The 21,847-nt window shown below is 42.4% G+C and overlaps 1 protein-coding gene across 2 annotated transcripts in view; it reads left to right on the top strand.

The window, feature by feature from the left end:
* Positions 1–21,847, top strand: part of IHH (Indian hedgehog signaling molecule) — a 74,642-nt gene that overhangs the window by 44,721 nt on the left and 8,074 nt on the right. Inside the window, exons 2-4 of one of the 2 annotated variants that reach the window (XM_083153735.1) lie at positions 5,976–6,237; positions 13,005–13,176; positions 18,485–20,937. In XM_083153735.1, the coding sequence (XP_083009861.1) occupies positions 5,976–6,237; positions 13,005–13,176; positions 18,485–18,710 (660 nt within the window). In that variant the 3' untranslated portion in view covers positions 18,711–20,937. Of the gene's footprint in view, positions 1–5,975; positions 6,238–13,004; positions 13,177–18,484; positions 20,938–21,847 lie in introns of those variants that run through there. The other variant, XM_083153734.1, reaches the window with a different exon arrangement.

Genomic DNA, 21,847 nt, shown 5'->3' with positions numbered 1-21,847 from the left:
ATGGCTTGCATATGATAAACTGCTCGCAGTAGCTTAGCATATGTGATCCATCTCAATGCAAATGCAGGCATCTACACCGGAGTAGCAGCATACCTCCTCCTGCCTGCTTTTGTGGTTGATTAAAACTGTGATTGTATCGCTGTTCTATAGGTGGACGCAATGCTCCTATTCGACTGCAGCCAAAGTGAGCCATACCTTACTCAGACTACCACTGTTTCCGGCAACGCCGGCAGACCCCACCCCTCCCCCGGATGTATTTGCCTGTCAATCAAGAGGAGATGTTTGCTAAACTACTATGCAAAAGTAGGACCCATCCTGCATGTTCGCAGTTTACCGATCATCGAGAATCAGGCCCCCAGACCCTTTGTACTCAGGGCCAGATGTATCAAGCTTCAAAAGTGATAAAGTGGAGAGTGATCAACCACCAGCCTATCAGCTGCTACCTGTCATTTTTCAAACCCAGCCTGTAACATGGCAGGTAGGAGCTGCTTGGCTGGTGGTTTATCACTCTTCATTTGATCACTTTTTGAAGCTTGATACATCTGGCCCTTATTGCGGAAAAATGGGGATTGTGGTCCGAGGTGTTAGCTTGCCTACAGAGTTCCGGAAGTTCAGCCATTGTAAAATACTGTATGCGATAGTACTGTAATCATGCAGAAAGTGAACCACCATTTATACATGAAATGGTACTAATAAATAGGGCCCCCTAGTCACTGCCGTTCAATCTGTTGAAAGAAAAACAAGATCCCATCCCTTACTAGTGTGCTTTTTTTGACATTGATAATACAAAATATTGGACAATTTGGGACTAGGGTGTGACTACTCTCTGCACCACAATACCATGCTACAATGCAATGCAGGGAGTACAGACCTCCATAAAATTAGCAGTCTCTGTTACTATTTATGTGCATTATTGATTTTTATTTCACATCCTGCAGTGTGCTGCAGTTGTGTATACCAGCTTTTTAAATAGCAAGGACAAGGTCATAGCTGCTGCAGAACCTCTTATACGCTGTATTATTGGCACGATACTCATGTACATTTTATGTAAACTGTCTATTATGATAATGGTGGCACAAGCTGTGTACAGTAGGCTATGCTCACTGCAAAATACAGTTTAAACAATACTTGACGCCGCCGGTATAGTGGTCCAGGTATAGTACCTCCAGTACCCTAGTGGAGGTAGAATGCTGTTTTTTTCCACCTGAACGAAGACCGGTGTTCGGGTTAGTTCTCCTGGCACACAGAGGTCATAAGAACTGTTTTTGTTTTTTTCTCTTTTCACCCTGTGCAGCCCATTACCACATTTTGGTTTGTAAACATTCCTGCTTGTGATGATGGATGAAATATTAATGAATCATCCATATTTTATAAGTGTAGCTGGGCGAGGGCAGACAGCAGCTCCTATACTGCCCAATACTGGCACTGATCACACACCCCATGAGGGAGATAAAACAATCTATTAGATCCTGACAGGCTGGCTGATATTAGAATGTTTTTTACGGCTTTACTTTTGCTGTATGTTTATCAGGGGTATGAGCTGTGTACAGTAAGAAGTGGAGCTAAAATCCAGATCCAATTAAGAGCAAGAGGAGATAAAATCCACCGGGTACAAAAAAGGATCAAAGAATCTGTGGATTGGGGCAATTCTAATGGAAGCATGGATCTTCATTCCAATATAAATCTAAGTACTGTTTATATGATATACATAATCGGTACTTATGTAATATCTGGGCTCCCGTTTTTCTTATGAGACCGCGTCCGCTCGCCACGCTTCGGGCACGGTGGCTCGCTGCGCTCGCCACACTATATAAAATCTACTCCATGCGTAGTTGGATAGTAGGGGTATGAAAAAATGGGGTGCATTTAACATGGGAGCCCAGATAATACATAAGTACCACATAATCTATTCCTGCACAATAAAGTCTCCGTTTTGTATACAGTGACATCGGAGATCAACATTCACAGCTAGGAAGACACTTCCCAACCTCCCCAGCTTCTCCACTTAGAAAGCACCGACATACTGCCTTTTAAAGTTTATTATTTTCTATTGAATTCTAGTACGATTAATAGCATTGTTTATATGGCAATACAAATTTCCACAGCACACGCGCATAAGCTCAGTGCAAGCGGTCACGGCAAACTACTAGTTCGATGTCTCCTGCACACCCAACAGTGCGAGTTGGTGGCATAGGCCGGTGGTGAGCAGACGTGCCCATGGGAACGCCCAGCTTTTCATGTGTGTTCCCATGAAAACACTGGGCATTCCCATGGAAATAAGGCAGTGATGCAGCTGCCAGGGACCGCACCAGCAGACAGCAAGCACCTCCGATTTGTGCCCCCCCCCCAGCCCCCCGTGCTCCCCCCTTAAATAAAAATGTGACTGGGGTGGGAGGCACACGCATCACTCACCCTGAACCGCCTGTAGAGCATCAGGTAGTGCCCAGAGCCGGTGCGCTGCCTACAGTGCGTGCCCTCTCTGCTCACCGTCCGCTGCTCTCTGCTCATGTTATCAGCAGCGCTTTCTGCTACATGGATGTCCAAACCTGTGCTTGGACCATTTACACCAGCCTCTACCCAGGTCCTGCCCTTGTTCCACCCTGGTCAGGACCTGGGCAGGAGTCCAGTGTAAATGGACACGGGTTGACTCCTTTTACACCGCCACTGACCCCCACGAAGCAAAAGCCCGGGTTTTTGCGGTGGTGTAAAAGGGGTATTCGTGTTCTGTGGCCTCCGTCTTTCCTACATCCGTTCAGGACACAACTGCATCCACCTCTACATGAGATGCAGTTGCAATTGTATTTATTATTTATTTGCTATTACAGTGCAACTTATATACTGTACTTCTGTGATGAATGAATTCAGTGTAAAAGATGAATCTCCCTGCTCTGTAGTCCTGTAGAAGACAGACTTCACTTAGATGGATGGAAATGGGGAAATGATTCACATTAGTGTTGTGCTGATATACGTCAGTCACCACCAGGGGAGGAATCCAATCAGCTAGCTTCACTAATGTATATGCATTTTCAGTTCAGGTGACATTTTCTTTTTGAACCTGGTTACACTAATAGGATGTAATGCAATGTGATCAGAACTATGAATGAGAAGTTTGCTTTGTGGGCAGGGTAACTCCAGGGCAGCCCAGCAGTATAGTGGGTACAATTCAGTTGTATAAAATGAAAAATGTGCATTAAATACATGTTTTATGTAGACAGACGGTGTTTGTGCGCTGGAACTGTAAGACCACTTGTGACTTTCTGTGTTTACTCCTATGAATCAAAAAGAACGAGCTACATTCCTCTAGCCAATCAGAAAGTGGCAGACACATGGCAGGGACAAATCGGTTACTTTCACTCCTTTCTCTCCATTACTGGCGTCGATCTTGATACTGATCTTGAATGAGTCTCCTATATATACAATCAGCGAGCTAACCAAAGAGAACACACTTATGATGCAGATATTAAAGTTTGGCTCACAGTTCCTGAGTACTGAATATAAAAATGAATTCCAGTTACTTGTCATTCTTGTCTATTAAAATATAAAATTCTTGGGGTTAGGACTAGGACAGTGCACATCTATAATGGGTAAGAAAATGTGCAGGGGGTGCGACCTGCTCGCCCCAGGGGCTGTGATCTGCACACTTTGCACCTAAAGAACCTGTCCTGTGACAAATGGCACCAGTGCAGTATTTATGAAGCAATCACCAGACAATTGGTGCCGGCAGCACCATATTCCAGAGCTTAGAGCGGAGTGCTAAATGTATTTATTTTATAATTTTTTTATACTGATGTGTAAAGTGCCACAGTGCTCATCAATGCCTGACAGTGGGGAAGAATGGAGATGCATACAACAGGGACACTGGTTTCAGATTTGAAAACAAAGGGGGTGATTCAGACCGGCAGAGGGCTGGAGCAGGACAGCCTAGATAACAGGCCTGAATCAGGACCAAAGGGTTCTGTGGGGGCTGGTCCTACTCATGAGAAGGGAATAGTTACAATGTTGATGACACGACACTGTTGCTGTACACATTTATTACAGCATTTTAACGGCTTCTGTATTAAAGGTTGTAAAGTAAACATGATGGTAAAACATGATAATTAGTGTTAATTAGCATCAGCTCGTCCTCTATGCCAGTTTTATGATGGTGACATTACACTTGCCACATAATTGCTGCCATTGTCGTACCAGTCCCAATGAGAGAGCTTGAGTTCAAATTGGAAGAGGGTGCAGCTGAAACCATAGGAAGGAATGTTATTCAAAGCGATTGGGGTCATTGTGAGGCTGCGTTAGTGTGGGTAGTAGGGAATATAACAGGGTGTTGTATAGGTGGTACTATGGTAGGTGTAAGGAAGCATAGTGTGGGAAGTACAGGTTGAAGTAGGGTAGATGTGTGAAGGTATAGTAGTATAGTTGTGAGTAGGTTAGGCAGAGCCAGATTAGGGGAAGGGTTTAGGGAGTGAGTACCCCTGTCTTAATGGGGTCAAGGCAATCTCCAGCCTCCGCTCTGCTGCAGCTGGCAGCAGAGGCTGGAGATTGCATGAATCAGTTGTGCTGTCCAGGATAATGGGATAGCGCACAGGCCCACACTGGACAGCGCACAATCAACATCCTAGAATCTCTTTCCCTGCACCGGGTGCCCTGCCCCCAACAGCTACTACGGGATAGGGTGGGTTTTCTGATTTAAGGGTTTGTGCATCATTCATGGGGAGGCACACAACATGTGCATCTGTTGATCTGGGGAGGTTTCACCTGTTTTGCGTGCCCTGGGCCCCCGATGGCTTAATCCAGCCCAGAGGGTAGGTAAAAATGTGCATTTGTTTGGTTAGTATACCTGTGAGTATGATAGGTGTGATGGTGCATTAGTGTGGGTAGTAAAGGTGGCAGTAGGGTAGGTGTGTAAGTGTGAATTAGTGTTATTAGTATACATAAGAGTAGGATAGGCTTGAGGGGGCATTAGTTTGGGTAAAGTAGGTGGGAGTAGAGTAGGTGTATGGGTGGGTAGTATAAGTGTGAGTATGCTTCTAGATTAGACTAACTTGCCCTTTGTCCATCCTTGATGTATATACTGTATAATATAAAACTTTAGATGCCAGTTTCCCATTTATTTGGAGGACACTTGTGACAATCTGGTTGCGCCACTCTCGGAATACACTATAGTCCATCCAGAGTGATGTAATTTGAATCCCCTTTTTTAATGGCTTGGCTTGTCCTCCAATGTGTTGTAAGAAAAACTTGACCTTATTTCCTATCTGACTCCTTGCTGTTTATAAACCTGTTTGGCCAGCCCTGACAGTGCCCCTATGGACTAGGGGGTGCCTGGTAAGGGGCATACACACACGGCGATTTCTGCCAGCGACGGGTAGTTCTACGCCTCTGTTGCTCAGCACATAGAGCTGACAGCCCACACACAGAACGAGCTGTCAGCTCTGTGTGTTGAGCGAGCTGACAGCGCCAGTGTTCTCCCGGGGGAGAACACTGGCGACAAGCGAGATTGATGGACACTGTTCATCAATCTCGGCCAGCGATATCGATGCGCGGGGACGCGCATCGCTGTCACTATAACCCCTACACACACACACACCGATGTAGGGCCGTTTTCTCAGCGACTTTGCCAAACTAAGCAAAGTCGCTTAGAAAATGCCTTAATATCGGCATGTGTGTAGGCCCCTCTAGATTCCATGCTCCCAGGGAGCCTATGCCAAGTACTGGTAGCACTCATGGTCCACATTCAGTGCAACTTCTGCAATACACAACACCTTACTAGGACAACACAATATGGGAATGTTGTGCATGCTATACGTTTCCGTGCTGACCAGATGGTAGAACTGATTAGGCTCCTAATAACAATCTAAGTTTGAATTAGAGCTTTGAGGTTGGAGATGCGGAGGAAAGTAATAAGCAGAGCGTAGCAATAAATATAATGAAGAATTTGTTCTCCTCTATCCTGTAGCTTATGGGTTTCTTCTCTCTTACAGCGCTGCAAAGACCGCCTAAACTCTTTGGCCATCTCTGTCATGAACCAGTGGCCAGGCATTAAACTGAGAGTGACGGAAGGCTGGGATGAGGATGGTCATCACTCTGATGAATCCTTACATTATGAAGGAAGAGCGGTGGACATCACCACTTCTGACAGGGACCGCAATAAATACGGAATGCTGGCTAGATTGGCTGTGGAAGCTGGCTTCGACTGGGTCTACTATGAATCTAAAGCTCATATTCACTGCTCTGTGAAGTCAGGTAAGAGCATTGCTCTATATAAGCTTAAAAAATATGATGGTGGGAAATATACTAAGATGGGAGTTCCTTTTCAAATGGGATGTTGCTATGGTCAACCAATCAGAATCTACTTATTTATTTAGCACCTTCTAGATTAGAACCTTGATGACTAACCTTGACACTCCAGCTGTTGTTCAACTACACATCCCAGCATGCTCTACATCAGATTTAGCATGGCCAAATAGAAAAACTGAAGCAGAGCATGCTGGGATGTGTAGTTCAATAACAGCTGGAGTGTCAAGGTTAGCCATCAAGGTTCTAGAGCATAATAGATAGTATCTGATTGGTTATCCATAGAAATACCATGTGGAATAGAACTCTCATCTTAGTACATTTCCCCTGATATGTTATACAGTATTAAATATTTCATCTAAGGCAGAAAGAGCTTGGTACTTTTTTTGTGTATATTTCATATCCATTGACTAATAATAATATTAATCATGTCACTATCAGTATTTCAATGAGCAGTAAAGCATTAAGGTGGAAGTAAACTAAACTAAAAATGCAAGAAAGTTAAGAATAATACAAATCTATGCAAGTCAACATGTAATAATACACTTTGAGTTTATACTGATGTATATCAGTTCTACAGTCCATGGCTTTCCTGACTGATAGCTGCGATTATCATATATAAGACAGAAAAAAATATTCACCACCATTGGTTCCCAAATTATGTGAGTAAGCACCCTGGGGTGCTGTGAGACACCTGCAGGGGTGCCTCAGGTTGGTGGCCCAGAACCAAAATAATTTTTTTATGGTGAAGTGATAGGTAAAACCATTGATATTTCCTGCCAAAATATTGGAAACTGGAACTGCCACCACATAACAACCTAAGGGTGCCAGGTAAGCACAATTTACAATTCAATATATATATTTAAGTTTGTCAATAAGAACTGTTGGACTAGGAGTGCATTGAAAAAATAATGATCCTCTAATGTAGAGGTAGCCAACTCCAGTCCTCGAGAGCTACCAACAGTTCATGTTTTCCAGACCACCTAGCTGGTGCACAGGTGCACTCTTTACTCACTGGCAAATTACAAAAGATCCACAGGAAGAGATAATTACTTAACTTGTGATTCTGTGAGGAGACCTGGAAAATGTTAACTGTTGGTAGCTCTCGAGGACTGGAGTTGGCTACCCCTGTTTTAGGGCACCATACTTCAAGAACCGCTGTTCTACACGAATGCAATATTTCGTTTTTGGTTGTTTTTTTGTGTGTGATATCTAAATAAATAAGAGGCAAGTACCACTGTCTTTCTACTATACTTATCTGCAGTTATTCATCCAAGTGAGTAACTTGTGATGGATTTCCACAGAAATATGTCAGTCCTTAGTAAATAATGTCTGGCTGACATCTTGTTTAAACAGAATTCTGATAGAGTACATGTCATCCTCCTTTACAACTTGAGACCATAGGCGTGCACACATTGAGAGTTAGGGGTGCACAGGCACCCCCTAATGCTGTGCCCACCCTTATGAACACCTCCCTGCCGCTAGCAACCACCAATACCTTTTACTAAAGACTTCTGCTTTTTAGAACTGTATTCTATTAAAAGAAGCACCCATCAATCAATTATGTATGTTTTACATTATTACTTGTACTAGACCATTGTCATATCACTACATACCGGCATCATCCATATATATTTTTTTAACTTTATTTGCATGTACTATTACACAGACTAATTAGAAGATTAAAACAGAAATAGGTAGGAGATTACGGTGTGGCTGAGAGATGTTTTATATTGTAGTGAGTGCCAGTAGATGATAGGAGACACGCTTGATTGGTGCTAGACACAACCAATGGCAGTGTTAGACATGCTCAATAGGTGGTGCACCCCCTAATAAAATGTGCTGCGCACGCCTATGCTTGAGACCAACCAATATTGTTAAGATTTTGGTCTAAAATATACATATTTCTTGTACAGTGGTGAGGTTTACTGTAATAGAATAGAGATGGAAGTCTTTAAAGCAGTTTAAGTCACTACCATTACAGCACTTAATAGAATAAAACATAGGACAAAAAATTACTAATTATTAGATGAGCATGTTACAGTGTGTAAGGTAACGCACCATTATTCTGTACATAATTCCACCTGTATATTGCAAGAAGCTTTTTTTTCTTTTTTCTTTTTCGCTTCCCTTTAAGACTTGCTAGCCAATCAGACAAGTTCTTGCTTAAGATAGAGAAGTGCCACCCAATGTTTGCTTTCTCAAACCAATAAAATATGTAGGCCTGCTGTGTATCAGTCATAACTGTAAAACCACTGACTGGTGAAGTGAACAACATTGTCTACAATGGCACCTAGTGGTGGCATATATAAGTCAGCAAGGGATATCAGCTGAGATTGGGAGTAGGCAAAATGGGTAAGGGAAAGTGACTTTAACAAGAGACAGATTGTGATGGCTGGGTATTGTGGGGTGTTCCCTGTATGCAGTGATTAGTACCTACCAAAAGTGGTCTAAGGAAGGGGGGTCATGCTGACCCTGTCCACTGCTGTAATGCCTACAATGGACACAAGGGGGCTCGGAAGTGGACCATGGAGTGATGGGGTATATTTACAATTGTGCAGGTTTTTGGAGATGTTGGACATGAAGATGTTGCCCATAGCAACAAATCAGATTCTAACTTTTATCTTCTAGAAGGAGCTAGATAAATAAGTCTGATTGGTTGCGTTGGAGAACATCTCCACTTCTAAAAGCCTGTTTTTGAGTAAATATACCCTAAGGCTTGATCTGATGAACTCTATTTTCTTTTACATCATGATAAGGTACATACACACCTGTGATCCCCTTAGCCATCAATATCGGTGGTCGTGTGGACGTGGCGGGCTGACGGCATTGGCAAGTGCCTACACCCTTGCTGATGATGGCAGGGGGAGGTGGGCACGCTGCATTCTGCAGGGGCAAGTTGCTCTATGGGGGGTGTGTGATGCGGCGCCCGCTGTGTCGTTCCACGAGGCATATGAGGGGGTGATGAGGTGGCCGCCGAGCCACTCCACGGGGGAGGGGGGGGGGGGGGTTGCAAGCGCCGGTCATCTGGATCCAGGGGGGGGACCTGCTCCCAAGTTCCGCCCTCCAGTGGCTGGCACCCCCAGGCAAATGCCTAAAGCTGCCTAGTGGTGGCGCCGGTCTTGCGGGCAATTTGACTTGCGAGTCCATAAGTGCCCATACACGTGTGTTTAGCAGCATTACAAGGGGAGTTACATGTGAATTTGCCTAGGGCACCTGGAACCTTTAATTAGGCCCTGACCCTACGTGTGTGTGTGTTTATCTATATATATTTGATATATATGATGAAAATGTCATAATAGAATTGAAACGCTAAGCTCTTACCCGCAGTAGCTTGTATTATTTCAAACGCCGTAAGTGCCGCCATCCATACCTCACTATATATATATATATATATATATATATATATATATGAAGAACAATTCTAAGATGGCGCCCCTCTTGTTGATCTCACAATTAGATCAATATAGCCTTATACATTCACTGTCCTTAGAAGCATACAATAGAAGTCTGTATAGTTCAAAAATTTATTAAAACAGTCTCTTTTTCTAACATTGATGGTAATATTCCAGACAATATAGATGTATTTTCTGGTATTTCAAACTTCATCAGGGGTTTGCAAGTATGTTATTTGTGACACTATTCACAAGATGAGTATTGTCTTAGTATACTGGTTGATAGGTCCTTATATAGGTGGAATACCTGAATATAAAATGATATGACACTATCTGGATCAATGTTTGATCTTATTTTGAAGAGGGGAATAATCTTCTTAAAGGCCTTCTAATCCGAAAAGATTATATGAGGCAAATTAAAAAGTGGAAGTAAAATATGGAACTTCTTATCCTTCCTGTAAGGCCGTACCTTTATTTGATTGAGGTTGGGGTAATGGCCTCGTTGAGGACTGGGTGGGCTCAAAAAGATATTTTGGGCTGTTTTAGCCACCATTACAATTACCGTTTAAAAGCTGCAGTGGGAAAGGGTCTTTGTGGCTCTTACCCGGGTAAAGACCCATTTAAAAAAACGGGTCTTTACCCGGGTAGGCAGTGGGAAAGCAGCATAACATAGAATTCCGCTTTGCAAATAATTGCTTGTGCCATCATGGGCCGGGGTATATATGAATATTATATTATTTCAGTATGCATAGACAGTATTATATAACACAGTATTATTATTATTAATAATAATAATATTTATTGTATTACTTCCAGTTATTGAAAGCACATACAGTATGCTTTATACAGTAGGTCGACAACACAACTCCAAGACTGTAATGTATGTTCTAGTACAAAACTTACATCTAATTTGTGTAGAAAAAAAACAAATATTCCTACAAATCGTCTTCTCTAGCCCTAACCCTAAATATGGGTGCAGCACATTGAGAGTGGTAATCACCCCATGCCCCTCCCATACTGTATGTGTGAACATCTATGCACCTACAGTATGTATTATATAGAAAGATGGTCAGTTACAGGGTGAGGGGGAAGGGCTTGATGTATTTTATATGCTGCTTGAAGGACTGAAGTTCTCTGATTGAAACTGTGCCAAATGTTTAATTGTACAAAATCCATAACAAAAAATAGTAAAAACTTGGACGCTCTCCTAAAACTGTTCAGGTGTTTATTTGTTATTGACAAAGGTTAAAGCGTTACTTACTCTACCTCCCTTTCCTCTTCTGTAGAACAGGAGATCAATAATGAATCAATAATGTACTGCTCTCTTTCTTTAGGTGACAAGTAAATCTCATATACAACAGCTCTAATGGAAAATACAGTAAAACATTGGCAAGTTATATTACCAATAAAAATCAGACCATTTCTGCAGTGCCCCCTACATTGTAAGGAAGATAACTACATGAAATGAAGCATTTGTGTAGGTTGAAGTATATAATATGACAAGTACTTCAAAGTAGCTGGTGTTTTCCTCATGAAAAGGTGCAGAAGATGTATAGATTGAATTAGAACAATTACAGATATTCTTATGGATTAGGGGAGCATTCAGTGCATTTTGTCAAATGCCTTGTGATCTGTAGGCATTCTTTATAATACAGTACATGAGTGCATAAATGAAAATCGTCCATCACCGTTGTCTGGTATATGTGAATCCTACCATAGTTTATTCAGTGCTGCGGGCGAGCTGTGACAGCTTGCAGGGTCAGTATTCAACTGACCCCCTGCATACGCCGATTCCCCGTTGCTCATTTTCTGGAGCGAGGTGGAATCGGCGTATGTGGCCGCTAAAACAGCAAGACTCGCGGCCAAATGCAGCGGGCTCCCTGCATTAGCCGTGAGCCTCGCTGTTTGGGGGAATCCTCGCTGTCCTCTGACAGTGAGGATTCCCCCGGAACATTGAATAGAGTAGGCAGCTGACGCGGGGGTTGAACAGAGAGGATCGCTTGTTTTCTGTGATCCCCGCAGTTTAACCCCCTCGCCGGCCGCATTGAATACGGGTCATAGTATGCAGTTTTAATTGAAGAACTCTCTCATGATCACCTGAAATTCTATGTTCACTTTTAGTATTTTAATATTCATTTTCTTGGGGTATTCCACAATCGTATATCCTCCCCTAAAGGCACACAGCAAATAAACACTTGTATTCTAAATGACAACACAAGACATTGACAATGCATCTGATATCACAAGAACAACAGTCAAGTAAGACAGAGGAAGTCTGTTTCTATGTTCTCATGGCTTGGTACAACTATAGGTGAATTGTGGACCTGGAAATAGGCCTTAATAAAATGATGCATATAAAGCAGCTCATATGCTGCTATCAGAGCTCTGTAAGGGAACCAGAAAAAAAAAAGAATTTGCTTAGTCTTCCTGACATTCCATTAACCAGCAGTTTAAGGTCGGAAGTTTCTAATCTCCACTCCTCACACAGCCCCGGGACGCACTGTTATTACACGTTTTGTCACTTGCTAACTTCTAATTCCCATTTGCCTTGAGATTTCCTTTGTAAAATTAAAAAACAAACATTCCACACAAATATTTGCAGAGTGTTCTGGCAGAGTCTGTACATAGCTCACTAGACCGTTCTAGACGTTTGCATAATGTGCCGTACCCCCTGGGGTTTCAGACTGGCAAGGAAGGCGAAAAAGCCAGCGGTACATGGTCAAATGTGCTGTTGTATCATAGGCGATTATCAAATATATGCTGCTGCTGAGCAAAAGTAAACCTAATAACATAGCGATACGAGTCTCAGGATTACGTATATCCTGCCTGTGAGTGTACTTTCAGCAATGTTACAAAGAAAACCATAGTTTATAATGGTTACCTGCTGTATTTAATGTGGCTGCCCCAAATAAAATAGAAATGCACACATTGGTGAGAGTCATTCACTGAGAATAGAATACGTTTTTGGAATAAATTTGTGTTCTGGCATTTTTACCTCAAATCTTGTTGCGGCATGTCCTACTGGTGATGCAGTGGTAATGGATGCTGCACATCATCAATGCAGTTTCGGACAGTCATGTATGAGTGTGGGATGTAGTGTGAGTGTGTGGTATGCACAGGAGTGATACGCTGAGAATGTAGCAAGCTGCCCTATAGGTTTTGTTTTATTTTGTTGATGATGATCGTCACAGGGGTACATGGTTGAAGACCCATCCCCTTTTGACTTGGTAAGTATATTTTATTTTAATGTCTTTCATATTTTTTGGTTGTGGCCCTCTGACATGGGTGTGGCTTATGGCAATATGTCTATTTTTTTGGCAGAGTATTCTCCAGGAGGACACCCGCCAAGTACCCCCAAAGACCAAGCCAGGAAGTCTTCCGTATACAAGGGGAGACCAGAGGATGTTCAGGATCCACACTCTGACTGGAGAACACAGGGGGCTTCTGATGTACGAGCAGAAGGGGGAAATGACCATTGGAACAAGCAGCTAAGGTGGGTGAGGTGTCATACTGTATATGGATTTACTCATTAGGGAATAGTGTGAGAGCTAAAATAAGGGCCCATAAATCCATAGATGCTCTAATTTACAAAGGCCATTTTCTTTTACACAACTGGAAACATTACTGCACACATTGGGTTAGATCAGTGGTCAGGGAACTCGGTCCTCATTACCCCACGCAGTGCATGTTTTGCAGGTCTCCTCACAGAATCACAAGTGAAATAATTAACTCCACCTGCGGACCTTATAAAATGTGTCTGAGTAATTAGTACACCTGTGCACCTGCTGGGTTACCAGCAAAACATGCACTGTGTGGGGTAATGAGGACGGATTCAGTATTGAATCCCGGTGGTCGGGATCCCGGCGTTCAGAATCCCGACGCCGGAATCCCGACAGCCGAAATGCCGACAAGGGGGGACGTGGATCGCCCCCCCTTGCGGGCTCGCTGCGCTCGCTACGCTCGGCACACTAATTTATTCTCCCTCCAGGGGTGTCGTGGACACCCACGGAGGGAGAAAGTGTCGGCATTTCGGCGGTCGGGATTCCGGCGTCGGGATTCTGAACGCCGGGATCCCGACCGCCGGGATTGTAACTGCATCCCATGAGGACAGAGTTCCCTGACCAGTGGGTTAGATGCTTAGATTGAACCAAACATATTATTTTGTCAATTATCACCCCAGAAGGGTCAATTATTATCCCAATTTTGGGATGCAGAAAAGAGAAGGGGCGAGAGACTAAACAAAAATTACCTCAGTACCAGAAGGTAATACAAAAGAAAAAGGCATAAAGGGAGAAAATAGAGCAGTAGTACAAAAAACAGCATCACAATGAAAACACAATATACATGGGTCTTGAGCTATAAATATTGTGTCTAAAGCCATTGGATAAAAAAAAAAAAAACACGGTACAGGTGTAGTTTCACAGCACCGATATATCAGATGCGATATCGGTCGATATATCGGATGTGATATCGGCCGATATATCGATGCGATCCAAAGCGATTTTTGACCTGTTCATAACCCCATTATCCACTACGCGTGGAGTTGATTTTATATAGTGTGGCGAGCGCAGCGAGCCACCGAGCCCGAAGCGTGGCAAGCCCTGCGAGGGGACGGGGATCGCTGCGCTCACTACACTATATAAAATCAACTCCATGCGTAGTGGATAGTGGGGCTATGAACAGGTCAAAAATCACTTCGGATCGCATCGATATATCGGCCGATATCACATCCGATATATCAGCCGATATCACATCTGATACATCGGGCGCCGTGAAACTACACAAGTACCAAAACCACAAGGAAGAGGGAGCATTTTGAAAAGAAACACTTCAAAATTGAGATGTATTGTCTGTATGAGACAGAATCTTCTACATATTGGGCATACAAACTAGTAACGTAATGGTGACTACAAATGCAGAGATTTTGCAGAGCAATCTGAGTGATGCAAGATCGCTCAGCAACACAGCACTGCACAGCGATGTGTCAGTGGTGTGTGCTGAGCGATATGTTAAGGCAAGTGTTCTCTGGTGAGAACACTGGCCCTGACCATAGATCTAACTAGATTTATCCAGAATAATTAATTTTAATCCCAGGGCGATATCAAAGCATGGGGCAGCGCATCGCTATCGCTATGGCCCCTACACACGGATCGATGTAGGGGTATTTTCTAAGCGATCTAGTCAAATTGAGTGAGATCGCTTAGAAAATGCCCTGAAATTGCCCCATGTGTATGCCTCATTAGTCTACAAAGTAATCCTACACTTTCATGGGACAAACTTTTCTGAAAGATTTCTACTCTGACATAGGTAATATCTGCTGCCTTGACAATAGAAGACATTTTATTTTTGCATAATATAAGCTCATTCTGGTAAACAATCACTTTGTACCTAAATCCATCAGCAACAATATAAATAAATCACCTACAATTACCATGATTACCATGCAGGCCATTGGAAATCTGGTGGGTTATAGTGGGCGGGATGTATCAACATACATCCCCGCCCTTCGCACGGCAGCCGCCGCGATGCTACCGCATATGTACTAACATATGCGGCCAGCATCGGGCTGCGGTAACGGAGACCCCCGCGATACCTGTGATGTTGGCTGCGGGGGTCTCCGTCACCTCCCGGCGGCTGCCAGCGTCCCCCTGCATCTCCTCCTCCCCCCTGAAGCCGGATGTCCTCCCGGCTGTCACACCAGGGGGAGGAGGAGGTTAAAGGAGGACGGGAGGGGGGGGCGGCGCGCGGACGGCGCACGTCGGGCGGCGAAAGAAGCCCATAGGCTTCTATAGGGTATCGCCACCCTCTGGGTGGCGATACCCTGGCCTGCGAAAACGGGGCGAACCGGTGATAGTACATAGGAAAATGCGGGGGTTTTACCGCATTTTCCCTTTAGTTTCCGCATTTTCCCTTTAGTACATCCCGCCCACTGTGTTTGTTATTGTTACAATGAGTTTTTTTCCCCCATATATGTGGTGCCAACATTTTTTAGAGACTTTTATTCACTATTTACTAACAGGTTTTAGCATACCTCCCAACTGTCACGATTACAGCGGGACAGTCCCGATTTTCGGGTCCTGTCCCGCTGTCCCACCCGCGGCAGGCATTGTCCCGCTGCGGGGGGTGGCAGTTGGGAGACCCCCCAATCTAATAGAATAGACGCTGTGCGCATGCGCACAGCGTCTATTCTCGTATGAAAATGAGGTTGCGGCTAATTAGCATAAGCCGCAACCTCATTTGCATATGCCCCGCCCCCTTTTCGGGCGCTCGCGCAGCAAAGCCGCGCGAGTGTCCCTATTTCTGAAGCACAGAAGTTGGGAGGTATGGTTTTAGTCTAACCCCCAATATAAAGTTATTATTTTAATTTTCTAAAAGAAAAATCCTTTATCTTGTATAAATGCCATCTAGAACAGTGACAGGCATCCTAATACACTTCATTGACTGTGTGTGACCCACTCTTTTTCAAAAGGGCTTCACATGACCCTTCTTGGCAAGAAATTCAAATAATATATATTTAATAAAAGTAAAAAAACCTGTGTGAAGGAATGTTATCAGTGTACAAACTATAACAAACAAAACTGACAAAAAAACAAGAAAGAGTCTGACGCAGCAGGCAAAGTCCCAGAGAGCCTCTTGCAGCCCTGAAGCTACCTGTCGCACATCAGTGATCTAGATGTTTATTTTTACAGATTTTCTTCTGTGTTTTTCTAGTGATGTACAGAACATTTTTGTATTCTTGCTGCCCAGTTCTAGATACATCTTGTCAGTGATAACATGCCACTTAGACTGCTCCAGTCACGTACATATCTGTGTTTTATCTCTTGTGCCACCATTATGTACGGTCTTCTGATGCTGGCTTAGAGTTCAGGAATATTCCTTGTGAGCTGTGTACAACCAATTCCAGAAACAATTAGAAATGGAAACTTATATGGAGGCTTTTTATTTTTTATATATAATAATATTAGGCATGGAGGAGTAATGGGAATTATACCCCTTTTGGAATCTATAAGCAGGAAGAATGGGAATGGTAGATGGGTTAAAAATTTTTTTTTTTTATATATATATATTTGTGTCTATTCTGGGATCCTAAAGAGGGATTTCAATAAGCCTCAATATTTTTTCATGTACTTTCACTTTTTTTCCCCTTAATTTTTTCCAATTTTGTTTAGTTAGCTTCCATTATTTGTGCCTGAAAAAGACCCATTTTCAGATGAAAATACATAGAATCCGTGATAAATTCATGGAACTATCTTTTTATCTGCCAGCTGAGGTCCTGAAAAAAATGTTCGATAATAGTTGCCAGCTAACTGGAATGCCCACAGGGATCAATTATCCCGTGGTAAATGAGTGCGAGTATTTGAATCTCACCCCCCACCCCAAGTAGGATATGTGTACTCTCCAGACGTATGATAACGCGGAGACTTGACAGTTTATTGAAACACCATATAAGTTATCCATGTTATTTATCTTCTTAAAGAATATAAACCAGCAGCAACATACAAAGTAATTGTACATTATATCATAGATTTATAATTGTGTATCCACCATAAGATGTGTAGCATGTTAAGATCCATTTATCAATTAGATTTTAGCAACTGGATCAATATTTACACAGCACAACACTTGGAATTTTAAGGGAATGGTGGAATTCAAAATTGCCCACTGCCTTATGAAATTTTAATTGCTAAACCACAGGTTCTCAAAGTCGGTCCTCAGGACCCCACACAGCGCATGTTTTGCAGGTCTCCTCACAGAATTAAGTGAGATAATTACTATAGCTCCACCTGTGGATCTTTTAAAATGTGTCACTCAGTAATGAGTGCACCTGTGCACCTGTCGGGTGACATGGAAAACGTGAACTGTGTGGGGTCCTGAGGACTAATGTAAATAGTCCAACACAAAGTAGTGTAACAAAATGCGCTGTCACAAAGAGTGCACTACGCAAAGGATATTAGTACCAAGGAACAGCTGATCAGAGCCCCTCAAAGCAACATTAGTGTATTCAGTTTACATTAGCGTATAACCTTCATCATTCTTTATATTATTGGAGTTCTGGATACTACATATTTATAGGTTCTGAAAGCAAAATATATTACTCCTATTCTTCTACTATAGACAAAGAAATTAAATCAAAACAGCACCTTTAAAACAAGACCAATTCACTCTTTTCTTTCTACCTTAAACATCTGGTGCATTATATACCTGGCACACTATTAATCATTGGGGTGTATTTAATGCGGCCGGCGAGGGGGTTTAACGGCAGGGAGCGCAGAAAACAAGCGATCCTCGCTGTTTAACCCTTGTGCCGGTCGCTCACCCTGTTCGCTGTCAGAGGACAGTGAGGATTCCCCCAAACAGCAAGGCTCTCTGCTAATGCAGGGAGCCCATTGCATTTTGCCACAAGCCTTGCTGTTTTAGCAGCCGCACACGCCGTTTCCGCCTTGCTCCAAAATCCTAGCGAGAGGGGAAACGGCTTGTGCAGGGGGGTCAATTGAATACTGACCCTGCGATCTGTCACAGCTTGCAGAAAGCATTGAAAACACCCCATTATCTTGAAGGTGGTAGGTATATTCTCTGAAAACCCTGCATTGTAACTGATCTTTGTCAATGCCATTGAAGCAGTGCGTTTACTAAAATGTGTGTTTTCTCCAATAGCAACCAATCATATTATAAGAATATAATAGTGAGAATTTGATTGGTTGCTATGACTGGTTGCTATTAAAGTAAGTAAAGTGTTTGATACTTAGGATAATACGTTATTGAGGTCACCTGTTTCTGATGTCTGTTTTTCATTACTTCAGGACTCCAGGTGCAGAAGAATTAGGCTCCACCAGCTGGAAAGAACTGATCAAGAAGAAGAAGAAAAAGAAAAAAGAAGATAGAAAGAAGTATAAAAAGGAAATGGAAGGGAAGAGGGAAGGTGGTGATGAGAAAAGAGCCAAGAAACTGAAAAAAGAAGGGAAGAATGCAAGAACATTGCGAAAAGAGAGGAAACAACAAAAGGGAAGAGGGATCACAGAGGACTGAAGGAACATATAAGGCTGACACTGGACAAAGCTGGAGAAAGTTGATGGTCTTATCATGCACAGGCAGAGGAAAGATGCTACAGTCTGAGACGTTAGACCTTCCTAATACCAAACCCAGCCTGACACCATAGAAGCAAAATCTAGAAGACCATGAACAGAAAAACAAGATCTGAAAAGGCAACAAGAACAGAGAATTCATCAAAGAGCAGGACTAGCTGAAAAACTTAAGGCATGATAAACCTAAATGTTAATTTAGACATCCAAAAATGAATATTTGGCCAGTCATTTCTAGTTATTAAACTAATAAGCTGAGCAATCATACTAAATGCATCAATATTTCTGACTTTCTCCGTTAATCAAAAAAAAAAAGGTTGTTGTGGATAACTTTTGATTCTTAAAGCTATGGTCAGATCGTACTGCGTTGATAAGCGTATGTGAAAAACATGGAAAGGCATTAATTTTTTAAGTGGAAGTATCTGAATATATTTGTGCTGATTAAAACAGGGACCAGTATTGTGCCACTCAAAGTATCATGTGATAGTACTGTACATCCCCAAAGCAGTCATCAAACAATTATTAGCATTGTCAATAGCTAATATTGGTATTCATTTATTTATATATCATGTACTGGACACAGAGAAAGACAGTGTAGCATATGGAACATAAATATTACTAAGACTAGTAGTAAAATCTAAAATGACTATATTCTAGGTTTGATGAATGGGGAGAATTGATTATGTTTGCAAAATGAGAAAATTCGTTCATAATGAGATATATTTGGGGATCACCGTGTCGCCTACTGCTTTTAAAAATGTCTCTGAAAATGTAAATAGAAAATGATCATGAAAGGTTTTGGTGGGAGACGAGAGACAGTATTGGGGTATATGATTGGAGTTAGCACAGGAACAAAATAGCATTATAATGTCTTTCTAGAATTTTAGCATTGAAATGACAGCCTGTCACTTATTTGCAGTGCAGCAATTGGTTAGATATTTTGGTTGAGTATTAGTTGTGGAGTAAGTACAGGTAGGAGAATTAAGAGGTACAGTGTTAAGAGTTTGCTTTTTTTATTAGGTCTGGTCATGAAATGTCCACATCTATATATAACCCTATATGTAAGCCAGCCATACAGTATATATGGCGCTGCCCTTTTTTTGATGAAATGGGGTAGAGAGGTGAATTAGCATTCTCACATGTACATCATAAGTCCCTTTGCACCCTGAAACTATCCCGCCCCCCTGTAAAAGTTGGTACTTGTGAGAGGTCTCATGGGGACTGCAGCTTACGTAGGACCTTGTTTTCTTCAGCACACAAAATACTGAACTTATTCATTGCGTTGACCCTTCTACTTTACTGTATGATGGTAGAAGAGCTGAACGTATAAGGTACGCCAGGACAGATGATACTTTCTGAATGTTCTTTTTTTTTTACGAGCTAATTTATTACTGTAAGCAATGTATATTTTTTATTTACAAAATGAGAGTGATTATTTGGTACTTTCACAATTGTAGAGTGTATATTTTGCTGCTGTAAAAAATGTACAATGTATTTATAATAAATAGATCTATGTGAATATATCATTTGTGTATTTTTCGTGCCTTTTGTAATGAGTATGTGTGTACAAATGTGTGCTGTGCAGAGTGTGCAATTCATATACATCAGCTAGTTCTGGGGTTGAGATGACAGATCAACAGTCAATAGGTCTACACCATATGGTTGACATTGACAAGATCAACACTGATATAAAGTCGACAAAAGCAACAGGATAATTTGGCAATGGTCGATACATGAGTTTTTTTTACAATTCTTTTCATTCTTTAAACTTTTTCAAAGTTTACTACAAATGGTTGCAGTGAATTGGTAACCTGGCCCGAACAATGGTTAATACACAAATAGGGGGTTCATATGCGCAAATCTACAAATTGACTCTAAGGAGGGTAATCAGTTATTGACGATTTTTTTAGAGTTGGAAAATCGTCACTTTTCAACGATTTTTGGTCAAATTTTTCTCTTTCTCTTTCTCTTTCACATGCCAACCTTTTGAGGTCAACCTAATGACTGTCGACATTATGACCAAGTTCTGTTGGGTTCATTCTTACATTATGCGTTTTTAAAACGAAGGATTTTAGACCCCTGCGCAATTTGCAGCTTTAACACTACCAGCAACGAGAATATGAGGGGGATATTTTCCACACACTCTGCTTATGCTGGGCATATGAATACAGATAAAATGCCTGTCAGACCGCAAGCATCTTATCTGACAGCCTTGGCCAGTGCAGATATCAGGGATATACAATGAGATCTCTCTCAGTGTATTGGCCATGAGGTTGGTGCTCCGCCCCCTGGGAGGTGACATTTTCCTGTTCCTTCCCATGTGAAGCAACAGGAAAAATGTCTGCTGAACAGCTACTGTAGGGCATACACTGCCCAATGCGGCCAACTTTCATCATTGTGTCGAACAGGCATGCCCTGTCCAATCAATATCTACAATTATCTGGGCATTTTACACTCGCCGGGGCATTTGCACAGAGGGGGCACGAAAACGGTGGACACACCCATAGAAACGCTGGGCGGACCCCTACGAATGCAGGTGTTCCCCTGCCTGTTCGGGCGGGTTGATGACGTCAGAACCCGCCCCCAATTCGCAGAAGAACGGGCAGCATAAAAGTACGTCCAGGCTTAACCTGAAAAATCATTATATGGTGAGTAACCGTCGGATGGTTTTTCCTCCGTGTGGGCGCATGTGAGTGGACGTGCAAGCATACACATCTGCTTGCAGCGCAGTGTGGGGATTTGGGCAGTGGGATGGGTGTGTGTTCTGCGTGGCAGTGTTGCAGCATTTACCTGCTCGCTAGGTAGTAAATATACGCAGCATAGTGAGCAGGTCTGAATTGGACCGTATGTGCTGTTTTGTTTTGTCTGTTCATGTTGTTGATAAGTTGTGGCGGAACATGAACTTCTTCTGCCCTGTCTTTTGCTGAGTGCTATAAAAGTAGCATTCTGAAATTGCTTACTACATGCTGCTAAACTTGTTTCTATTCCATGTCCCAAATCATCGGCTCAATACTATTTAAGACTTTCTACAAAATATGGCAGATTATTTATTTTTTGTCATTTATTTTCGCCCTGTAAGTGCTA

This window comes from Crinia signifera, chromosome 7 (assembly GCF_055691185.1).
Source record: "Crinia signifera chromosome 7, ASM5569118v1, whole genome shotgun sequence".
In the NCBI taxonomy this organism is placed as follows: Eukaryota; Metazoa; Chordata; class Amphibia; order Anura; family Myobatrachidae; genus Crinia; species Crinia signifera.
Note: the sequence above shows the minus strand (reverse complement) of the source record. Positions and strands in the feature narration are given on the sequence as shown.